Source organism: Homalodisca vitripennis, unplaced genomic scaffold (genome assembly GCF_021130785.1).
Source record: "Homalodisca vitripennis isolate AUS2020 unplaced genomic scaffold, UT_GWSS_2.1 ScUCBcl_2382;HRSCAF=7084, whole genome shotgun sequence".
NCBI lineage: Eukaryota > Metazoa > Arthropoda > Insecta > Hemiptera > Cicadellidae > Homalodisca > Homalodisca vitripennis.
The window spans coordinates 35,701-59,998 of NW_025778494.1; the positions used below are offsets into that span (position 1 = coordinate 35,701).

General features: G+C 33.7%; 1 protein-coding gene across 1 annotated transcript in view; it reads left to right on the forward strand.

Moving 5' to 3' along the window:
- The window catches only part of LOC124371989 (E3 ubiquitin-protein ligase SHPRH-like), a gene marked incomplete at its 3' end in the record, with an annotated part of 37,253 nt that overhangs the window by 2,900 nt on the left and 10,055 nt on the right, over positions 1-24,298 (forward strand). Inside the window, exons 2-7 of the mRNA XM_046830360.1 lie at positions 7,740-7,840; positions 10,752-11,618; positions 14,723-14,842; positions 15,434-15,668; positions 16,808-17,066; positions 19,235-19,337. Of these exons, the coding sequence (XP_046686316.1) occupies positions 7,740-7,840; positions 10,752-11,618; positions 14,723-14,842; positions 15,434-15,668; positions 16,808-17,066; positions 19,235-19,337 (1,685 nt within the window). The remainder of the gene's footprint in view (positions 1-7,739; positions 7,841-10,751; positions 11,619-14,722; positions 14,843-15,433; positions 15,669-16,807; positions 17,067-19,234; positions 19,338-24,298) is intronic.

Here is a 24,298-nt window from a genome sequence, read left to right on the forward strand (position 1 = left end):
TCTCCAATAGGTGTTCAGCAAAATTTGATTTTATTGTAGACATGTTATTTGTTTTTAAAGCTTGTATGTGTTCTTTAAACCTTTTATTAAAATTTCTTCCAGTTTGCCCAATATAATAGCTTTCACAGTCACTACAGTTAATTTTGTATAATCCAGATTGTTTGTATAATTCCTGTTTGTCATCATTTTGGTTGACTTTGTTTTCAATAAGTTTAAATGTATTATTTCTTGTTTGGTGACTGATGGAGAATTTTGAATTTTGAAAGGTTTTTCGAACAGCTTTGTTTAATTTAGTATTGAATGGTACACATATATATTTTTGAATTTCTGTAGTATTATGATTAGGTAGTATTTTGTTGGTTTTATTAATTTTTCTTGTTTTCTTCTTAATCATTTTGTCTAAAATTTGGGGTTGATATCCATTTTTGACAGCTAGGTATTTTATTATTTTTATTTCTTTATTTTTATTTTCATCACTCATTGGAATATTTAACATTCTGTTTACCATTGAGTGAAATGCTGCTAATTTGTATTTCCAAGGATGGTTAGAGGATGATGGTATTAGAAGATCTGTTTGGGTTGTTTTTCTATAAATTTCAAATGAGTGCTTTCCATTAAGATTAGAAATACTTATATCAAGAAAGTTAATTTTGACTTTTTGGATTTCTTTAGAAAACTTAATTGTTGGTGATATAGAATTGAGAAATGTTAAAAAGTGTTCTGCCTGGTTCTCATTTAAAATGCAGCCAAAAACACATTCGGATTATGGTTATCGAATGATTCGAATCATAAAAAATCATGACCAATCCAAAAGACTTAAATCAAAATGTCGGAACAAATAACGTAATAGATATTTCAAAGAACAATATGATTTTGCTAGTTTTCAATCTTAGAAATCAATGTATAAATATTGATATAATTTACAAATTATATTATAATATATAATTAGAACAAAACACAAAATTTACTTACTTAATGTATTTTCAAGGATAAAAGTGACTACTTGTGAAACAAAGAAGACACGTACGTCACTGCTCTTGCCGCCATTATCCAATAACAAAACACATGATTTTAATTTTGAATTTATTTCCCTACACGATTTTACTTTGAACTAATTTTGAGTGATAATGTCGAACTGAATTAACCCTTTCCGAGCCAATGACGTTACTAGACGTCATGCCTAAACTAGCGCTAAAAGCCAACGACGTCCACTGACGCAAAATCAATTTTTTTTAAATATATAATTTAAATCATTTCTGGGTAACAAAATTAGTAAAAACTGTTAAACAAGGCTTATTTAAATAAGGGACAACCGTTTGTGTCTATTTTGAAGGTCACGGCTCTTGTTCGAGCGACAAAATGGCGGGCGGCCGGATGTTCATAGTCTCCCGCAGAGCCAACGACATCTACTCACGCGCGCTCAGTCTGCCTGTAGCCTTTCGTAAGGTAGATGTTTATTCGCCCTTCCATTTTCGATCCGCGTATTTATCTTTTCAATTTTGATGTTAATCAATATTTTTAATCAATGTACAGTGTAGTTTATGTATTATTATCGTGATGTAGGGTTTATTGTCCGCAAGACGTGCGCGTCGAAGCCTGCCTTGCATCCTGACCTGTGTTTTTGAGATGTACCACACACAACAAACCTACGCCTAAGGATCACATATATGTAGCTCATTTTCAATAAGTACCATTTATAAGTTTTCTCATGTTATAATATTGTAAAATGTAGTGTGTTCTTTATTTTATACTTAGAAAATTGAAATTTTTTGTAGTTTCATTGGTTTTATTTAATTTGTATATATAAAATTTTACTATATTCTTTATATTTTACAGGGTAGGTTATGTTATGATAGTAATTACAGTCCATTTTAAATAGTTTGTAATAGGGATTGATCAGGATGTTGTTTAGTACCTAAGTTTATTCCGTTGTGTCATTTATGAAATTGTATTATTTATTATGTACTAGCGGGCCCGGCGCGCTTTGCTGCGCATTTCAATAATTTTTTGCAAAAGTTGCCCGCGGCTTCGCACGCAATTTCCCGTTGAAAACAGTACACTATATTCACTTATTCTTTTTCTATCACATTCTAAACATTGCTGAGATAATTGATAGTCGTTCCATCGTGAGCCTCTTGGGCGTATTATGAAGGTATGTACCATATTCCTGCCTCTATCTAGCTGTTACCCACGGCTTCGCACGCAAATCTTAAGAACCGAAGTCCTTATATTACTTAGTAAATTTTTTTTTTTACTATAATAAATTTTAGATTAAATTAGTTATATCTCCGATGCCACGATTGAGCTTGCTTTGTTGTCTCGATCGAGAGAATATGTACACACGGAGTTTTGAGAACCATACTTCTGTCAAAAAAAACAACTAAGGTTGATTTTATAACATTCTTTATATTTGTAGCCAACGTAAGATAGTAATTATGATATCTGCATTACTCTTCTGATCAAGCATGAGCATGGTTTATATTAAATAAATATTGCAGTTAAAGGTGAATTTTTACGTCAAATTTGAATTGTATTATCTGGATAGTAAAGTCTATGTTTAACAGTGATTGCAAAAACAGTTTAAACAAAATTTGTCGTTTCTCTTAAGCTTACTCTATGCTTTAAAACTATAAGTGTAATATATGTTTACAAAGAACAGCTGATTAAAAATTTGAAAAGACGTTAACATATGTTTGCTGCAATGCATTTCTTATGGGTATTTCTGTAACCAGTGGGGCGGAATCCTGAATCGGGAAAGGGATGGGCATAGCTTATAAACCTTCTCCGTGGAAAAATACATATACGTACAAATTTTCATCATGATCGGTCCAATAGTTCACGATTCCATAAAGGACAAACATACAAACATTCATTTTTATATATATAGATGAAGATAGGTGGAAGAGAGAAATTCTTGGCAACTTTTGGTAAAAATGTTTATATGTTGGATTAATAATATTGCCTCCAGACTATACCACTTAGGTGTATATTTGACTTTGCTGATGCATTTTTGTATGATGGCAATAAACACATATTTATTTATTTATTTATTTAATTTAACATAATTATTATAACATAACATAAAATAACCTTACTCTACCCAATTTTTAAAATAATCGGTGGGGTCAGTATAGTGCATAAGTACCAAATACTAAATTCTAAGAGAATTTGAGTTTCTAGTCATATGGTTATGAACAGATCTATTTGGAGGTATGGAATCTCTTTTTTGTATACAATAGGCAATCTAAAATATACAGTGCAGGTACTGTAAAAATACCATACTTTTCAAATAAAGGTTTACAGTGAGTCCTTATGTTTACATTAGCTATAATCTTGATTGCACATTTTTGTAAAGTTAATAAATTTTTTTGTTACAATCATTGTCCCATACAATAATTCCATAAGATAAAAAACTATGAAGGTAGGCATAAGTAGGTAATGAGGATGTCTGTAATAACAATATACCTTAGTCTATTTAATATAAAAATACCCTTAGACAATGTGCCTATCCCATTTGATGTTACTTTAAAGAATTTAACATAGTCAACATTCTGTTGGTTAGACGGTTTTATACAAAATTCTAGAGTCTGGGTTTATCTTTATTAAGTTATAGTGAATTGGCAGCTGGCCATAATGTCACTAATATTACAAAGAACATCATAAGCAAAAAAAATATTATTACATTTAACTTATACAGCCAGGTCATCTGCAAACATGAAAGAGCTCACATGGTTAGTAGCAATAGTACCAGGTAAATCATTTACATAAGTAATAAAAAATACTGGACCCAGGGTTGAGTCCTGTAGGACACCAGTTCTTACATTTAAGTATTGTGAAAGTAGCCTTTATAATAAACTGCTTGTAGCCTTTCAGACAAGTAGGACCCTACAAACTTAACTGCCAAACTATCAAAACAATAAAATTTAAGTTTATATGGCAGTTAGTCATGTGAGATTGTGTCAAATGCTTTTGACATGTCATAAAAGGCACCAATTACTTTATTCTTGTAATAAAGTATAAGACCATAAGTACAGCTCTTCAAATATTAAATGGCTAGCTAATACCTTTCTTAGACCTAAAGTGAAACTGACAATCAGTAAAAAGAAAAGTATTTTTTCAAAATATTCAATAATTTGATTGTTTAAAATAATCTCAAATACCTTAGATATTATCGGTATTATCGATATAGGTTAATAATTGTTGTTAGACTAAGAGCTCTTCTTGTAAATTGGTATGACCTTAACTAATTTCAAACATTGAGTGAAAACACCAATATCAATAGAACAGTTAAATAAATAGGCTAAAATATCAGAGATATGAGGTGCAGCAATTTTTAGCAGACCAGAGTTCAGGCTATAAACATCCAGGCTCTTACTAAAGTGCAAGGAATTGACAGCATTGTAAACTTGCTCAACGCTTACACATTTCAAAGAAAAAGTTGTTCGCGTCCGTAGCTTGCTACACGTGCTCCCTGGGTAACGCTAAACGAACAGCAATTTTTGGTAGCTGGACCGTCACTCTTGTGATCTCCCAGTTATGGCAGCTATCGAAGACCTTATCTAAATAAAAAGACATATACTGATTTGAGTTCAGAACATTACCAATAATACTACTTACACTATTAGTGAAAAAATCATTAAATCCAGCAGAGGTAAGATTTCTTTTACTATTAATAAATTTAGGCTTATAATTTTTGCTTGAATTCTCCTTTAAAATAGACCACATTTTCTTGGGTTTGTACTTAGCATTAACAACTCGATTACAGCTATACAGTTTTTCCCTTAGATCTCCTGTACTTGCACCTTAAATAAAACAATCCTTATAACATGCTAGACCAGTGTATTTAAATTGTTCATACATAAACAAACGCCGATCTTTCAGGTGTCTAAGATCAGCATTATACCAATTAGTTTTATGAGATGTACATTTACTAGATACAATTTTTACAGGAAACACAAGTCAGCAATGTTTAAAAAGTAGTTTAAAAACCAATCAAACTTCTCATCTACTGTCAGAAGGGTGTAGAGAAACAACCAGCTGGTTTTACTTTACAACACTGTAAAATAACGTGAGCTCACGCAATAGGATAGGTCTTATTATCTTAGTAGCACCTATATCAACACCATCAGTAAATGTTCACTGCAACTGGCAACCCATAATGATTGCAAAATGATCAGAAACAATTATAGGCTCAAGTTTAGACAAAAAAATCCTATCAGGATGTATGGTAGTGGCTATATTATCAAGGCAAAAACCTTGACCTAACCAGGCCTAGTTATTTCATTAATAGCTGTAAATAAATTAAAACTTGTCAACAGTTTTAAAAATATAATATGCTTATTAATATGACTAGATAAAATATTTTCATTGAAATCTCCACACAATACTAGAGATGAATTTGACTTATTCCTAGAACTATATACAGATAATAAATTGAATAGTGCTTCAATAAAAATATTTCAATTGTTGTTCATGGGTACACGGTACACACATAGACAGGTAAGGTTCAACACTTGAATGTAAATGGCAGCTATTTCACATGTACCTTCAATTGAAAGTTCCACCAAGTCTGGTACCTGAACACCTACCCTTCTAGATTTGGTATAAATTGCTACAGGGAGAGACTCAGTTACCACCTGACGCCTTAACTTTCTTTTTCTCTTTCTCTTATTGTTTGTTGTTAAATTGTTCTCTCTTTTGTTAGAGCGAGGTACGTATTCAGCACTGAATTTTTTACCTGTTTTTATCAAGTTTATTAGAGAGAAGATATATTTGAAGCCATAAACAAGCACGTACAATAATTCGGTTGTCTCCTACAAAAGCTATTAATGTAATTTCAAATTGTTATAAGTATACAAAAGTAACATATCGTAGTAATATAGAATCAACACAAGTGCTTATATGTAGATTAAAATACTTGAGATTTCAAGAAAAGACGTTTGACAATAATTATGTAAGCTACTAGTTTCCTGCATGAGGGAGTGTATGGCAGGGCCAATTGACAATTGTGTGGGCTACCAGTTTCCAGCATGAGGGAGTGTATGGCAGGGCCAATTGACAATTGTGTGGGCTACCAGTTTCCTGCATGAGGGAGTGTATGGCAGGGCCAATTTACAATTGTGTGGGCTACCAGTTTCCTGCATGAGGGAGTGTATGGCAGGGCCAATTGACAATTGTGTGGGCTACCAGTTTCCTGCATGAGGGAGTGTATGGAAGGGCCAATTTACAATTGTGTGAGCTACCAGTTTCCTGTATGAGTGAGTGTATGGCATGGCTGTTGGGTAACCTGCATCCCAAAAATTATTAGTATCACACCCAGGTAAAGGATGGTAGGATGCTAAATGATATTTTTAGGGGAAACTGTAAAAAACAGACAATATTTATGCTGCTGGACAATATGTTAAATCACACGATTTGTTTACTCTCTTACTGCATATTGGAATGTAGGAAAGTATGAATAAATGTTTATCTATTAGGAAAACATACGGTATCACAACATTGTATCATTATTCTGTTGTATAACATTCTTAAATATTTATATTCCCTTATCACATCATTGTATCACTGTGTTTACTTCTATCCGAAGTATTTGGTCCCTTGTGCTTTTAACAATGGACATCAATATTAAACCATTAATATCATTACAATATTTATAAACGTATTATGTATTAACTTGTGTGTTTGTTACCTTCACAGTTTTCTTCCCAAAAACTGTTTGAACTGTATATCATAGGAAAAAAACTTAAAATAAAATATGTAAGATTTAATTCTAAATAATTTTGCTCCTTTAAATTTCTACTATCTCAATCAATAAATTAATTAAATGGATTAAATAAAAACACTTACAGATTGTATAAACCAGATTTTCAGACCTTAAAGAAAAAGATGTCAACTTTCTAATATAACTTAACTAGCAGTTACCCGTGGTTTGCATGCAATTTTTTACACTTTGCACCTGTATGAAATTTAGTCAAGCTATTGAAATTAACTCCGGTCTTAGTACTTTTTGTACCATGGTTGATTTTGCCTTTTCTCTCAATCAAGAAAATATATACATACACAGATCTGAGAAGCCTACTTCTATCAAAAGACAACTAAGATGGATTTTATAGTAGTTTTTAAATTTATAGTAAATGTTTGATAGTAACTTTTTTTTTCAAAAAGGAGAAGCCGATCTCCTGACTTTATCTTTGACGTCTAATAGCCTACATAACATTTTCTAAAAATGTACAGTTAAAAGTATATTTTAACTAAAAATTTTAATTTTATTATCTGGACATTTTCTTGCTCTGTGCTCAAAAGCGAGTGGAGAAAAGGTTGAAATAAGAAGTACTGTTTCTACCAAACTTACTCTTTTTTTAATGCAGTAAATGTTTACAAAATTGAAAATAGTGGTTGATTTAATTAAACATTTGGTTGTGCTGTCATAAAAGAATGTTTACAGAGAACAGTTGATTGCATTCAACAGGCTCTTTCAATTAATTTTCTCAACTTTAGAGACCAAGATATTTGTTTTGGGAAAGGTGGGATTTTTCACCACCTTAAAAGACCAGTGGGGTCCAACCCAAAGGGATTTATTTAGCGATAGTTTATGTGTGAAAGCAAAACAAACAACAAAGTCACTTTCACAATTAAAATATAGGATTAGGATCATTACATTGTATATTTCAATAAAAAGGTAAATTGTTCTTTCATGTGCGCTGTGTATGATAAAATATAGATAAACCTTGTATTTTCAGAATCAGCTGTGTTGTTACCAAAAGGAGGAATTTTGGCAGATGAAATGGGTCTTGGAAAAACTGTGGAAGTCCTGGCCTGCATTCTTTCAAATCCTAGAATTGTGAGTTATAAATAGATTAACTCCTGTTGTAACCATGACATGAAACCATATTAGAAATATGACGCGAATAATGCACCTTTAATCACTCAACATTTTAAATAAATATTGTGTATAATGGGTAAACTTGATTAGACTTAAAGTTTGTTATTGACAATGGATAATAATCTATCGATAGGGTAATAGGATTTTTTGTTACAAAATGTATAACACTACATTTCGAGGATTAAAATCTACCCTCTTCCACAGTTGTAAAAAACCTTAAAACCTAAAAGTGCAGAAATGAATTAACACTAAAAAACCAATATTGCCTACGAGGGGTTACCCAAAAGTAACCGGAATTGTATTGCTGGCAGCCGGCAGCGTGTAGTACACATTTCTGCCGCTAGGCGTGTGTCGCGCAACCCATTGCGAGCTCAGTGACCCCAGTTCCGTTGTCCTAGTGCATTCTGTTCGTTCGTAGTGACCGTTTTCCCTAACCCTGTTTTGTTCTTGTTTCGTTTTTTGTCATGGCAAGTTTAAGTGAACAACGTGCAGCTGTGAAATTTTGTTTTTTACTTGGTAAAAATGCTGCAGAAACTATTTTAATGTTGAATACAGCTTACAAAGATGATGCTATGGGGAAAACTCAGGTCTACGAGTGGTTCGCCCGATTTAAAAATGGCGACATGTCGATTGAAGACAAACCTCGTTCTGGACGTCCATCAACCTCTCGAATGGACGAAAATGTTGAAAAAATTCGTGAACTTGTGCTCACCGACCGTCGACAGACAATTGAACTATCAGAGAGTAGTGGGTTAACTTGGAGCTCGGTTCAGCGAATTTTAACAGGAGATTTAGGACTGAAAAGGGTTGCTGCCAAATTTGTTCCTCGACTTCTGACCGACCATCAAAAGGCACATCGAGTTGAAACTTGCCGCCTTCTGAAAGAACATCTCGAAAATGATCCCGATTTTCTGGAAAAGGTAATTACTGGTGATGAGTCATGGTGCTATGGTTATGACCCAGAAACGAAGCAACAGTCAAGCCAATGGAAGTCGCCATCTTCACCTCGTCCAAAAAAATGTCGGCAAGTCAAATCAAACATCAAAACCATGTTGATTTGCTTTTTTGATGCTAAAGGCATTGTTCATTCTGAGTTTGTTCCTCCAGGTCAGACTGTCAACCAAACATTTTATTTGGAGATTTTAAGAAGATTGCGCAACAGTGTTCGCCAGAAAAGACCCGATTTGTGGCAGACTGGAGACTGGTTCTTCCACCACGACAACGCACCGGCACACACAACCATCTCAGTTAAGCAGTTTTTAGCCAAAAACGGCATGGTTCTGCTGCCCCAAGAACCTTACTCGCCTGACCTCGCTCCATGCGACTTTTTTTTATTTCCACACATGAAAAGAGGCTTGAAAGGTCAACGATTTGACAGCGTTGAAGAGGTTAAGAAAAAAACGAAGCTCGAGCTTGCAGCCATTTCTAAAGATGACTACAACAAATGTTTTGATCAATGGAAATACCGTTGGGACAAGTGTATTAGTTGTAATGGAGATTATTTTGAAGGAGATAAGGTCGTATTGTAAAAAATTTGATAATATATAATTTTTATAAAATAATTCCGGTTTTTTTTGGGGTACCCCCTCGTACTTTGATTTAGACTGCAGGCTACAGATGAGAACAGATCTTATTAACACAATATTTTTTTATGTGGTATATTCTGTTGTGAGTTATATTCATGTTAGAAGATCGTTATTAGTGGAAAAACAAACAATTCGGAATATTTTTATAAAAATCAGACATTTTAAAAATGTACAACTATTGACAGTGGTAACATTTTTTAGTGTTTCTTGTTGCTTATTAATTTGCTTTTTACGTGTTTATTTGTGTTTATAGAAATGTATAATCCAAATATAGTTAAATATTTGTTTAATAGCATAATATTACAATATTAGTATTTCATTTGTAATTATATTTTGTGCTCAATTTTAACTAAAACGTGTTAAAATATGCTAAGTTGGTCTGCTATGCCTATAATTGGTTAAAACATACTTCAAATATAAAAATCTTTTCCAAAGATTTGGATAAACGGTGTGAAAGCTTGATGCTGAGTGTTATAAAATGTTTCACTTAAAAACACAGGACCGATTGTGAAACAAACAACACCAAAGTAAGTAGTTGGTTCATGAAATTGTAAAAACTTGTTTCAGCAGCCTCCCTATAATGTAATCACTGTTACAAAGCAGAAGAAAATTATAAAAGATAAAATGCAATTGTTATAATTAAAGTGCAATCAAAGCACTACATATTTATTACCTTATTGTACAAGTTCTTAAATGTCCAGTAATGATTATGAATTATATTTGATGGGTACAGTATAACATTGAATACCTTGAAAAAAATACAAGATAAAGAGAAAAAAACAGTCTCAATCCTACAAAATAAACAGGTAGACCATAACAATATGTGATCATGTATTTAAAAAAATGCAATACAATATGTAAACCTGAGAAAGGTTTATCAGTCTTTCTTGATATGTCTTTCTTTTTTGCGATTCAATGTTTATTGAAATTATATATATATAATTTCAATAAACATTGAATCGCAAAAAGTACTTGCTCCGCCGGGACAATATATATATTACAATTATATTTTAATTTGCTTCAAATAACTATATAGTAGCCTATTATGATAAAAGCAAATAGGGGATGACAAAATCTTATAATCTTGCTATCCTTTCAAACAGTCAAAAATGAACTCTAAATACAGTAGGACTAAATAATTTATTGAATCAATTAAATTAGATAGTTCATTATTTTTCACAAGTTATATGTTTTTTTTTTTTTTAATACATTACAATACTACTTCTATGTATAAATAACTTCAAGCAATTTTTTCTTTTACGTTCTAATTTGAAATGTTTCAGGTGGATGAAAAAAAGGATTCCTGTAAAATTGAACCTGAAGAATTTAAAAATGAGACTAAAGAGTCAAAAGAACACCTTCAAAAAAATAAAACGGAAACTATTGTTAACTCTGGAGAAGAATTCGATCCCACTGAAGATGGAATTGTTGAAATTAAAATCAGTAACGACAATTCAGAAGACTTGAAGAATGGCGTAGGAGATCTTAAGGATAGCGGTTGTGTTGTAAATGATATCCTCCCACATTCTCCAAATGAGGTAACAGAAATCCAGACAGAAACTGTGCAAGTGGCAAAGGTTAAAAGGAAAAGAAGAAAAAAGGTAAGGTTCGATGAGGATGATGATTTTGTACCTGATAACTTTGATATTGAATTAGAAGAAGAAAATATGGCGGGTGGCATAAGTAAAAGGAAAAGAGCCAAATCTGATAGTTTTAGTGATACCGGTGGGAAGAAGATGAAGATAGAAAGTACAAAACGAGGGAGGAAATCATATCCAGATTCAAATAAAGACTCTAAACAGATTAAACCTAAACGAGCGTCTGCCCTAAAGGCTGGAGAAACTTTTACTCTGCTGAAATCGTGGTATGATAATTGCCTGTCAGAGACCAGCATGAAGACGCAGCGGAGAAAACAGTTTCATCGCTCATCATCGTTCCAGTGCTGCTGTGTGAAGGATATAGAGTCCGACAACATCGTCGAGTGCCCGAACTGCAACACCTGGCAGCACGCAGAGTGTGTCGGTTACGATGAAACACTGGCTGATTATCAGTATTATTGTTTCCAATGTTGGCAACACCTGCCAACTGTTCTATCATCAGGAACCGTCATCATCTCTCCAGAGGCAATATCCCAGCAGTGGGTCAGCGAGGTGAGGATTTGTATGTAGTTTTGGATTTCAGTGAGCAGCCTACATTTAAGTGTGCAGCAGTATTTCAGTTTTAAATTTATCCAGCCTACAAACTTAATAGAGTAATAAACTTATGGTGCTGGCATAAGACTTTAATAGAGGATCCACACCATTGACACAATTTGTTTTCAAGACACTTAACAAGGCAAATCTAATTCTAAAGATAACTCACACTCAGATTTTGTGTACTGAAAAGATTTGTAGTTCGTGAAGACAGTTTTGTAGAACAAAAGGATATTTCAAAATGTTTTCCAGATTAATATATTCAGTACGTATGTTTGTTGTTAAATATAATATATTTTGATACCATGTGATATAATAGGTTTTCCTTGTAATATTTTAAGACCAACATGGATATTATGAACAGCTGCTGTAGAATAAACCTACTGGTTGTTTGAAAACTTTGCAATAAAACTATAAAAAGATGTACCCTCTAAATTTTATTTGCATGGTTAAACTCAAATTGTGTGAAATGAAATGAAATGAAATGAAAATGCCTTTATTTACAGAGGCGAAGTTAAGACTTAAAAGTCCTCTCTACCACTTAACCTCCAAAAAAAACAAACAAAGTAAAATATTATCATACCTATTACAACATTGTAATTGACACTTAAACTAAATCACTTTAATAATTAATTACATATTGGATGTAACATAATAATGTATATATATATAAATTATAATTAAAATTAACCATTTAGATTAAACTCTAACATAAATCTCTTTACAGGCAACTAATAAAACTATCCTATCCTAATCAGCTTTCATTCCCCATCCACGCAACTCACATACAGTTACCACAAGTGTGACCACAAGAACCACCAACCGTCACTCCCGCCGAGTCCGCAGCAGAAAGGCCCGAACCTCCGCCCCAAAGCGATCGCGCTTGTCAATAGTTCTGATGTTGTCTGGGAGAGCGTTCCACAATCGACATGCGGAAACAGTGAAAGATTTATTATATAAGGTTGTCCTATGAATTGGAGTTGATAATAAAGATGCACCCCTACGAGTTCTACGTGCACTAATATCAGACATAAAAACGAAACTTTGGGCCAAATAACTTGGACAACCATTGTGGATTAGTGCGTGCAACAGACTAAGTACATGAAGATCTCTAAGTTCTTTGGATTTTAATAGGGATAATTGCTCAAAATAAGGAGATACGTGATCATCACGTCGTAAGTTGAAAATAAACCGAATACAATAATTCTGTGCACGCTGAATTTTACTAGAAAGGTCAACAGTCATGTCATTGATCACCACGTCACAGTAATTGAAGTGAGGTAAAACTAGAGTTTTCACCAACATCACTCTAACATCCAACGGCAAGTATTGTGCAAATCGCTTGAGGCCATGTATACAGGCAAAAACCCTATTACAAATTTGTGACACCTGATCAGCCCATCCCAGGTTTTTGTTGATAGTTATTCCCAGGTTTTTTACTTTTTCATTGTAAACTATTTCATTATTGTTCAGTATCAGTCTTGGAGCAGTATTAATGTCAATTTTAGTAATAAGCCTTTTATAGCCTATTAAAATACAGTTAGTCTTGGTTTCATTAAGTTTCAGTCCATGTCTGCAAGTCCAGTAAGCTATTGAATCAATATCAGAGTTCATTACCTGTACACAAGTGTCCATCTCATTAGGTGAAAAGTGGCGGTAAATTTGTAAATCGTCAGCGTACAGATGGAACTTTGAGTGTCGGATGCTAGTAGTTATGTCATTAATGTAGAGTGTAAAAAGAAGTGGTCCAAGTACAGAACCCTGAGGCACCCCTCGGGTGACAGGTTTCCACTCGGAGCACCCATTGTCAGTCTTGACACGCTGCTGTCGCTCGGAGAGATATGACCCCACCCACCTGACACAACCATCAGAGAAACCATACCTCTTCAATTTGATCAGTAAAGGAGGGTGATACACGCAGTCGAAGGCCTTGGAAAAATTGAATAGAGTCAAAATTGTAGCTTGTCGCTTGTCCATAGCAAGTCTTATATCTTCTGTGATTTTTAAAAGGGCTGTGGCAGTACTGTGGTGAGGGCGAAACCCAGATTGAAATACCGACAAAATATTGCCACTGTCAATAAAACGGGAGAATTGTTGGTGGACTATTCTTTCTAAACACTTGGATAGCGCAGGCAGTATACTAATAGGTTTTAAATCAGATGGAGCTTTAGGGGAAGAACACTTATTTAAGGGACGGATTTGAGCTCGCTTCCATATATCTGGAAAAGTTGAGGACATTAAAGATTTATTAAATATTGCAGTAATAACTGGGAGGGTGACTGGCAGAGTGCTCTTAATGAACTTGATTGGAATGTTGTCGGCCCCGACTGCATTGCTAGACATCCTCATGACCGCCCTGAACACCTCAGCCTCAGTCACCGGAGTGAAAGAAAACTGATGAACAGGTCTGTCAAGCGGAGAAGCCTCTAGCTCTATGACATAATCACGAGCACGGGACAGATCAATGGGGACGTTAGCAAAAAAGTTATTGATTATATTTGGATTTAAATGGGTTTGTTGGTCACCATCAGATTTGCCCACTCCCAGCTCTTTCAGTTTCGTCCACAGGGTTTTAGTTGTTTGTTTCTGAGAAAGAGAATTGTAGTAAAATCTAATTTTAGAATTTCTAATTTGTTGCTGTGTCTGATTTCTCAGTCTTTTATATAAGCTCCAATCGTGCTGATTCTTTGTTCGCTTAGCCTTGCGGAAAGCAGTGTCTCTCTGTCTTTGCAGATGGCGAATAAAGTCAGTAATCCAGGGAGCAGGCTTTTTTGTTACACGTTTGAAGACTATTGGAGCATGTTTATCAAACAATTGAAGAATTAGGGAATTGCATGTTATGGTTATAAAATGTTATGCATGTATAAATTTTTTAACCAATACTTCATATATTTTCAACCTATGTATTTATTGTATTTTAAGTGTCTCAGGCTTTACACAGTTAGCTATAGATAGTGTACTCAATCTATTTATTTTTACTACTTTCACAGAAAGAAATTAAGCTGAGAAATTTTTTAATAGGGTGACAAGTACAACTTGAGAATATCATGTTTTCTCTCCAGATTGAAAAGCACGTGAAGAAAAACAACTTGAGGGTTCTAGTCTATGAAGGTGTACGAGTCAACGGATACATTCAACCCCACGACTTGGCTAGCTATGACATTGTAATCACCACATACCAGGTAATCTTTCTGGGCATTCAAATAACCGTACAGTACTTAAACAATTCATGTGTAATTACTTTGTACCAGCTATTATAGTCACCAGGTACCAGATAAATGGTTGTAAATATTGTACCCGTTTGTTTTTACACCAATCACCACATACCTGGTGTATACATTATCACCATGCTCCAGGAAAATAGTGTTACACATTATAATTACCACATATGTGGTAAATGTGTCACATATCATAATCACCATGCACCAAGTAAACGGTTGTAAATATTGTAAATGATCAAAAAATAAAAAGTTATCAATGTTGGTTGATGTTATTTTTCCGTTTAGTGATTGAATTAAGAAAAGCCAATATAAGCTTCATACATTAAGTAAATTTGATTAAATATTGTAGTTACATCCTTTTTAATTCATTAGGAGCCAGTATGTAGTAGGTAAATGAATCAGATTTTGTCATCATCATATAGTCTGAAAAATTCTAATTTCAGCTGCTATATTTCTTTAAAATTAAATTGTGATTTCAAATGCTTTTTGTATTTTAAAATCCATCATGCTTAGTCAATTTTAGTGATATTATTCTCTCACGTTACGTTGAAGGTGTTGACGAGAGAGCTGAACTACACGGAACCGGTGAAGCGAAACCTGCGTCATGCCAAGCGGTTCTTTGCGCCAACGTCGCCGCTACTGTTTGTGCACTGGTGGCGGCTCTGCCTGGACGAGGCACAGATGGTGGAGGGATCAAGTTGTCGGGCGGCGGCCGAGATGGCCAAGAAGTTCACTTCGGAAAACAAGTGGGCGGTTACAGGCACCCCTATACAGAAGGCTGTGAACGGTGAGCCCATAGTCATATGTTGAACTTCTACTATCAATCAAAGGAAAATAATGAAAACGTATTAAGCAAGGCCAGAGTTATGAAGTTGTCTCTTCCAATAATGATGACCATTAATCATCAAACTGTTAATCGATAGATCTTCCATTGTTTACCACATGTCTCAACTCGTATCAACGGGTTATCCCGTTGATTAGCATCACTCCCTTTTACAGTACTCATATTGTTGAAAAACCATGTGATTTATATACCATTGGAAACGGGATGAACAGCTGAATAACGAGATGCCTTTATTTGATTCTTGATGTCCATTGTGATGTCAGTGAAAACTAATGATCACTTCATTCTTCCGCGCATTATAACTATTTTTTTTTGGCAGTACCTGGTCTTGTTTTCATTATTGTTTTGAGGTAAATACAGTGTGTTCCAAAATTGTACACACTGATGGGATCTTGTACACTGTAAGAGATAAAGCAAAGGTTAAAAAATACAGTTGTGCATAATAACAAGACCAACAAATCAATGTAGTTAAGATAGTTGGTTGTGATGTTCACTTGCTGTGCTCAAAAAACAATTTTTGGTCAACATTTTTAATTGTTACAGCTCTTTTATTAGTACCTACCTATAACAAAACGGTTTTTACATGAAATTTTTCTATTTTTTAAAATTAAAGTGAACAATTTTTGTAAATCAAGCAGGAGGTGTAGGGTTTAAGTAATTTTGTAAATGTAACGGCCCATATTTTACTTATTTTATAGAAGTACATTTTTTACTGATTTCAAAAATACCATAAATGTTTTACGTTTCTTCTAGGGTTCATCAAATAATTCATAAAAACCCATTTTTATATGGTTGTTTGAGGGAAATTTTTCTAATACTATTCAGATGGTTGGTAAAGCTGACTGATATTTCATTGCACACTGTGCTGGAATCAGCTGTTTAGTGAAACATGGAAATTATAAGGCAAGCTCGGTCTAAAAATGACTGTTACTGACAGTTTTATGACTGATAAGCACAATAGTATGATGATATTTTCAAATTGTGTGAAATTCTATTATCTTACAAAAAAAAATCATTACGAACTAATTAAATGTTTAATGCAACTTATACTACTCTAACTTGTTATTGGATTTTTAAAACAGACCTAGTCGGGCTGATGGAGTTCCTGGCAGGGAACGAGTACAAGGAGTTCCTGGAACTCATGGGTCGTGATTGGCGCTCTCTGCTGAAGCTGGTGCCCAGAGTGCTATGGCGCACGCAGATGAAGGACGTGTTGGCTGAGACCGGCGTACCACCGCAGACAGTGGACACACACCTCCTAGAATTCTCAGAAGTGGAGAAATACTTCTACCAGTGCACTCACACCGAGTGCTCCCAACAGTTTGTCAACCGGATAAACAGGTGAGTGCAGAACATTGGCACTCCGGATGGAAATGTGTTTATACACTGTGTATCTATTAAAAGTGTTTAATAATTAACTACACCGGTGTTATCAGTCTACCAGGAGCTGCCTGGTAGTCAAACTAATAACCTTAGGAGTTTTCATATGAACTAAAAATACTTGCTTTGTTTTAATGGTTACTGTGCACTGCAATTGCTTAACTTTTCTCGTTACCACCTATTGCGATGTTTGTATAACTTGTTGCAGCTGTGCCTCTGTATTGTGTAATGGTGTTTTTTTGTGATTCCCTTGATTTAAGTTCTGAGTTTTAGGAGTTTGAGGTTTTGACACAAGAGACTTTTTTGTTGTCACGTATTTTGGCATTTTCACTGCCATGTTTCTTAATTTTTTAATCTTATGTTTTAAATTTTGACACCGGAGGAAGAGGATAAGTTTAATACTAATTCTAAAAATGTAGCGTTTCAGTTTTTTGTAACATAATAATGATAAAAAATGTACGAAAACCCATTCTTTCAGATTATTCATATCGAATAATAGCTTTAAAAAAAGGACATCCCATTGGCTGTTAGTGCTTTCTATATTATTTTAATTATTCTTGAAGCTCAAGAAAATGCTGTTTTTATTTCTTTTTTTATCACAACCTGAAAATTTATTGCCATTGATTGACCAAGTGTCAAAACACAAGATGTATGAAATTGCTGCAAGCTATCTTACAATAGATAGTAAATCTTACAGGATTAACATTGATGTGGCAGCAACTCTTCTTTGTTTAAAGTTTATTATTGAAGGTTTGAGAGGATAATAGGATTTTGAACATTTTCTATCGTTATATTTTACAAAGTGTATAACACAAGGTTTCAAGGATTGAAATCTATCCTCTTTGTCAGGTGAGTAGACAATTAGTACATATATATGTAACTAGAAGATGCAACGTGCGGCAATGGGCTGCCTCTAAAAAAAATAAAGAGAAAGGAAAGAAATCAAACATACTCGAAAACTGCTTGGAGTCAGACAGGAGAAAATGAACCCAGGCGTTGTTACTGCTCAGGATGCATAAGTACGAGAAGTCAAGAGCTCAAGCACATGTAACACCATCACAAGCGAAAGGGGACATTGTTTAACTCTTATTCTTACAAGCTTCAAATTTTTTACTACTGAGGTACAGTATATTTCGTTTTGGCATATATTGTATTCCTGACTGAGGAACAATCACTTGCTCCTACAGTTATAATAGTGAACAATTTGAAAATATGTTTATGTATGATTTGATAAAAATTTGAGTCAATAACTTGTGAACTAACATACTAATACAATAGTATGTTAATAATGTTTTCCGTGTTAATTATGCAATTGGAAATTAGATTTGTCTCTCTATTTGGCAGAATGTTCCGCCAGTTTGGTGGCCACCTCAAATCTAGTAAACTAAGCACTTCTGTGATGATTGAGCCATACTTATTGGACACCCATTTAAAATACTTGATAAATTGGCAAAGCCCCAACTTAAGTCCAGTTGTAATGACTGACCTCAAACCTATTTCACTTTGTACTGACAGGTCATAGTCCCACTATAATTTAGTATAAGTGTTTATATACAAGATCTGTCCAGAAAGTAGATTACGTTTTGCTCTGTAGCCGCTAGGGTTAGAACTATCGAAGCCATTTTGATGTCAGAGCATTTCTCTGTTCAGTGGCTATACAGCCGTGCTCTTGAGAGGTTACTGCCACTCCTTGTTTTACAGTAACAGTTTAAAATGTGTGACACAATTGAAAATCCCATGAGTTGTGAAGTCCAGCCGATTTACACTAACAGAACTCTCACTTAGTTTTCCTCCAAGTTTAAGGAGTTTGTTACACACAAAATTGTTACACAGAAGTACTGTAAATTGTAAATTGTTACCATTAAGTTACTGGTAGGGTGTACTACCTGGTTGAAGTCTCAGGTGGCAGAATTTTATAATGCTGGAATTTAAACTAGTTCGCGGCTGTGATAAATGCCCAAATTTGTATGGTGAATATGTTGAAAAATGGTATTTTAGTGTCACTTTAAAGTGCATATAATACAAAATTTTCTTGTACTTTTTTTATTTCAAAACGTAATCTACTTTCTGGATAACCCTCCTTCTAAATAATATATACAATTACTGAAGTAAGTTATTTTCGTGTCTAGGTTTGTGGACCTTAATGTCACCCTGAAGAGTCTAGATCGAAAACAGATCTCCAATTTGTTGAATCCTCTACTGAAACTTCGCCAAGCGTGTTTGCACCCCCAGGTTAGTGTTTCTGCTCAAATGTTTTCAGCAGTGATGTCATTGTAAATTTAACGCAGAACCAACACTCATTGTAATGTATGGAGCTGGTTTCATTAGTTGCATTAATGTGCCAACCAGAGTTACTGGATTTTCCAAAAGTTGTATTGATCATATATTTACGGATATTAAAACTACGGACGGTGTTAAGTCGGCGGTCATCAAAGCGGAAATTACGGATCACTATTTTACTGTCTCGCAAAGTCAACAGAGTTTAATTAAAAGTAAAAGAAAACAATCATCTTTAGTTAAAAACACATATATTGACTTTGATATTGTTGGCCGTCTTGTCTCTGAAAGAAATTGGACACCGATTTTCGAGATCGAGGATGTTAATCTGTCTGCATCTAAGTTTGTTGAATATTTGCAAGATATTCTATTACAATCCTCAATTAATAAGAACCCAATTTCTTCTAAGCACGTCAAGCTAAAGCCGTGGGTTACCGTTGGACTAATTAAATCAATTCGAGTTAGAGATAAAATGAGTAAGCAGCTCAAAGGCCAGCCCTTTAATACAATGTTAAAAACTCGTTTCAAGCAATATAGAAATCTCTTAAATAAAACTATTAAATTGGCTAAAGAAATGTATTTTAGAAATAAAATTAATGAATCAAAAAATAATAATAAGCTCTTGTGGAAAAATATTGCTGAAATTATGGACATGAATAAAAAAAAGATTCCTTTCCTATTGAACAGTTTCTGGACGGCAAACTTAATATTGAGACAAATGATATAAATAATGTAGCTAACACATTAAATGAATACTATGTTAGGGTGGGTGCCAACTTAGCCAGTGCTGTGCCTCCCGTGACTGAAGTCGTTATGAATGACGAGGATTACGGGGCGAATTCTTACTTCCAGCTGGAGCCGATATCCGAGGATGTCCTTGCTCGTGTTGTACAAAACCTTAGAGGCGGGTCTGCTCCGGGAGAAGATGGAATCCCGGCTACTCTTATCAAAATGTTTTTAAATTTCTTATAGCTTCCACTTCTACATATTATAAACAATAGTATATCACAGGGAATTTTCCCAGCATCTTTTAAAATGGGTAAAGTAATCCCAATCTATAAGGGAGGCCCAAAAAATCGATGTGTTAGCTTCAGACCAATAACTTTAACTAGTGTTTTATCTAAATTATTGGAAAAATGTGTCAGAATTCAACTCGAAAAATATTTAAACATCAATAATATTCTTGTACAAAATCAATTCGGTTTCAGAAAAGATAAGAATTTGAATGACGATTTATATTTGCTAACTAAAAGTGTTCATTACACGATTAGCCGTAATAAAAAACCATTATTGATTTTTATAGATTTAGCTAAAGCTTTTGATACAGTTGATAGACAACTATTACTACAAAAATTAAAATATATTGGAATACAAGGGAACTCTTGGAGATGGTTCAAAAGTTATTTGTCCGATCGGTATCAAGTTGTTTCCGTTTTGGGCCATACAAGCGTTCCTCAAAAAATTGAGTATGGGGTTTTGCAAGGCAGTACTCTTGGACCCTTGCTTTTCTTAATTTTTATTAACAATCTAGGAAGATTGACTTTGTTTAAAGGACAGATATTTCTTTATGCGGACGATACCGCTTTGTTATTTGAGGGTGAAAGCTGGGAGGAAGTGAGGGATGTGGCTGAGCGCGGTCTACTCACTGTCAAGCGCTGGTTTGATCAATGTCGGCTCACAGTTAATATAGCCAAAACCAAATGTATGCCAATCTCTATACGAGCTGACGGCGATCCTTTTGTTTTTAAGCTACGGTTGCATACTTGTGGTGGCCAGGATGGATGCGTTTTGTGTGAATGTATTGATAGGGTGAGTGAGTATAAATACTTGGGTGTAGTTTTTGACAATCGTTTGAAGTGGTGTAATCACGTAGCTTACATGCGGAATAAACTTCGTAAATTTATCTTTATATTCTGTAATCTGCGTAATATACTTACAATAGATCTTTTAAAAACTGTATACTATGCTTATGTGCAATCAATTCTTCAGTATGGTAATTTAACATGGGGTGGCTGTTTCCAAAATAACCTTGCTCCCTTAGAAGTCGTTCAAAAAACTATTATAAAAGTAGCTCTGAAGCGAAATCGTACTTATCCAACCAATTTATTGTTTGAAGAATTTAAAGTTTTTAACGTCTCGCAATTATATATCCGAACATTAATTTTGTACATTTTTCAACATCGAGATTCAATTTTCATTCACAGTAACCACAGCCATTTTACGCGTTCTTCACTTCATAACAGAATTTTTGTTCCTAGACTCGTTAAAGCCTTTAATTCAACATCATCTCACTATATTGCTCATATAATTTTCTCAAAATTACCATACTTTATAAAAAACCCAAGACCTTGCACTATTAGTACGTACAAAAAATTAGTCAATAAATGGTTAGTAGATGCTGGGCGAGATGGATTTCGTCAGTATTTTTCCTCAATCTACACCTAGATATGCTTTTTTTATGTATTAAATTTCTGTTATATTTTTGTATTACAATCAATGTTAGTCTGAGTGTTTGGTTAGTTTGTACAATCGTTTTGACTGCAGGCCAACGAGTACGTGTAGTGCGTGCATGTGTGCGTGTGCGTGATTGGTGTGTGTGTGTGTGTGTGTGTGTGTGTGTGTGTGTGTGTGTGTGTTTAGTGTGTGTGCGTGGGTGTGCAGTGTGTGGTCCAAGTCTCTCTCTACTTATATCGGCTAATTTTTAATTAAGTCTTTCTGATTGCTCTTTTTTATGTAAGTTACAAGTTTTTATAAATTACATTTTTAAGTCTTTCAAATTATATTTTCTAAATAAGTATATTCCATTCAAATTTTAGATTATTTATTAACTGAATTTGCTCATGTATTCCATGCTCTGGCCTTGTATAGTTTATTTTAGAGTTTAAATCTTCATTTCTCATTTGTTAATGAAAATGTTTTTATTAATGACAATTCATTTTCTTATTTTAATTTAAGTTTTTTGTGTGTTATTGGTAGTGCAGACTGAGGAACTCGTTTCCCCACACACAGGCTGATGCCCATGTGGGGATAATTTCCTATAAGATTTTTGTTATGTATTATATTTAATTCTGTACATAAATTTTGGAAATAAATAAATAAATCAATCAATCAATCAATTGTTTAAGTTGAAGCGGAATCTGGGTGCTTCTCCTAAAATCTCAGAAATTTAGGTGGCCTGTGACGAACTTTTATCTCTCACCATATTATATACTCAATGTGGTATCTAGTGCATACCATTTATTTGATCTACTATGTACAAGGTAATGTATGTGAGGGGATCGTTTATAAGACTAAAATTACGGTTTTTTTTTTATGTATTGAGAAATTTAATCTCTAACTCTTAATTGAGGGATAGGCTGTTAGTTAAAATTATTTAGATTAAAATTATTAGATTAGTTATCAAGTAACATCTCATTTTAAATGCCCTTGTAAAAAAGAACAATGTTGCAAACTAAATGTTTCTATCTAAATTCAGTACAAAACGATGCCTTGTCAACTTTTTCCTTTTTATAAATATGCTAAAAGTCAATACTTTTGTTATTAACTGTAATTTTAATTTTATTTAGTAATGTTCAAAAAATTAACTCAATAAAATTAAAGCTTATTTTAACCCTTTATGAACTCAAAAGCACGCAATTTTGGTGCAAGTTAAAAAATATTAAGAAATATGCTTTGCTTTGGTGGAATTGTAATAAAACCTAAACAGTAAGATCTGACTTTAAAATATAAAATCTCTTCCAAAAAACCAATCTCTCTTGCCGAATTGCTGTTTGGGCACCATGAGACGTTTACAGGAGATGTTTATATATTTGAAGTGTCACATTATAAACCGTAAAAATTACGGATTTTTTATCTTAAACCTTAAGGAGGACTTAATCTAGTTTTTCCTTGATCTCACAGGCTAGTTTAGAAGTCTTATATAGATACAATAATATATAAATTTTAGAGATTGTTTGATTCTGCTTCTCGAATCTGGAATTGCATAATTCTCAGTAGAACTGACAATTCTGAATTTGTACTTGATTTTTTATCAATACATCTGGTTAATAAAAAGTATTTAATTGGATTGGTTTCTTGTTCCGCTGGTCCTCAAAATTGTGAAATGTGGAGTTACTGTTATAGGAAGAATAGTAATATTGATTTCCTGATTAAGGATGTTAGGAACCTTTTGCAAAAGCTTAGATGAACGTTCAATCTTGATAAGTGCATAATGAAAGGCTAAACTACAAGTAGCAAAAAATAGGGCTGAATTCCATAACTTGATAATTATACTAATATAAGTTTTGGATTTAATTCATAATCTTAAAACAAGAAAAATATTTGATTCGGAAATATTTGAAATTAGATTATTCTTAAAATTCAAGCTTTGAAGAAATATATCAGAGAAAATATAAATCTAAAGGGAGTAGATGTTTTGGTAAGTAATAATAGTCAATAATAACTACAATAAATTTTTGATACAAAAAAGACTTTTTAAAAAGGAGAGGTCATTCTCTATTTAAGTCTTATTCTACCCATCCTCATGGGCCACTGGCTTGTGCGAGAATTTTGTCAAACAGAATAAGGGGGAGAGTCGATACTGTACAAGGTCGATGGTACTGATAAAAAGTGCTACGATCACAGACAGGATTTGAACCTGCACTATCTCTAGCACAGATACTCCGACATCATAGACCATTACAATCTGATAGCAAGGTATGAGTAATAAAATAAATAATTTATTTAATCTCCTTTGTCTACTACCTAAGGGTTATCAATTGAAGCTTGTCAAATGTTACAATTGAAAACAAGTCTTCTCTTAAAAACAGTGGCCAAACTGATTTTTGAAATTTAATACTTTGAGCTGTTGTAACTGTAAAGTAATTTTTATTTTAATAAAGTTCTAACTTTTATTTTTTTTTTAAACTTCCTATGGA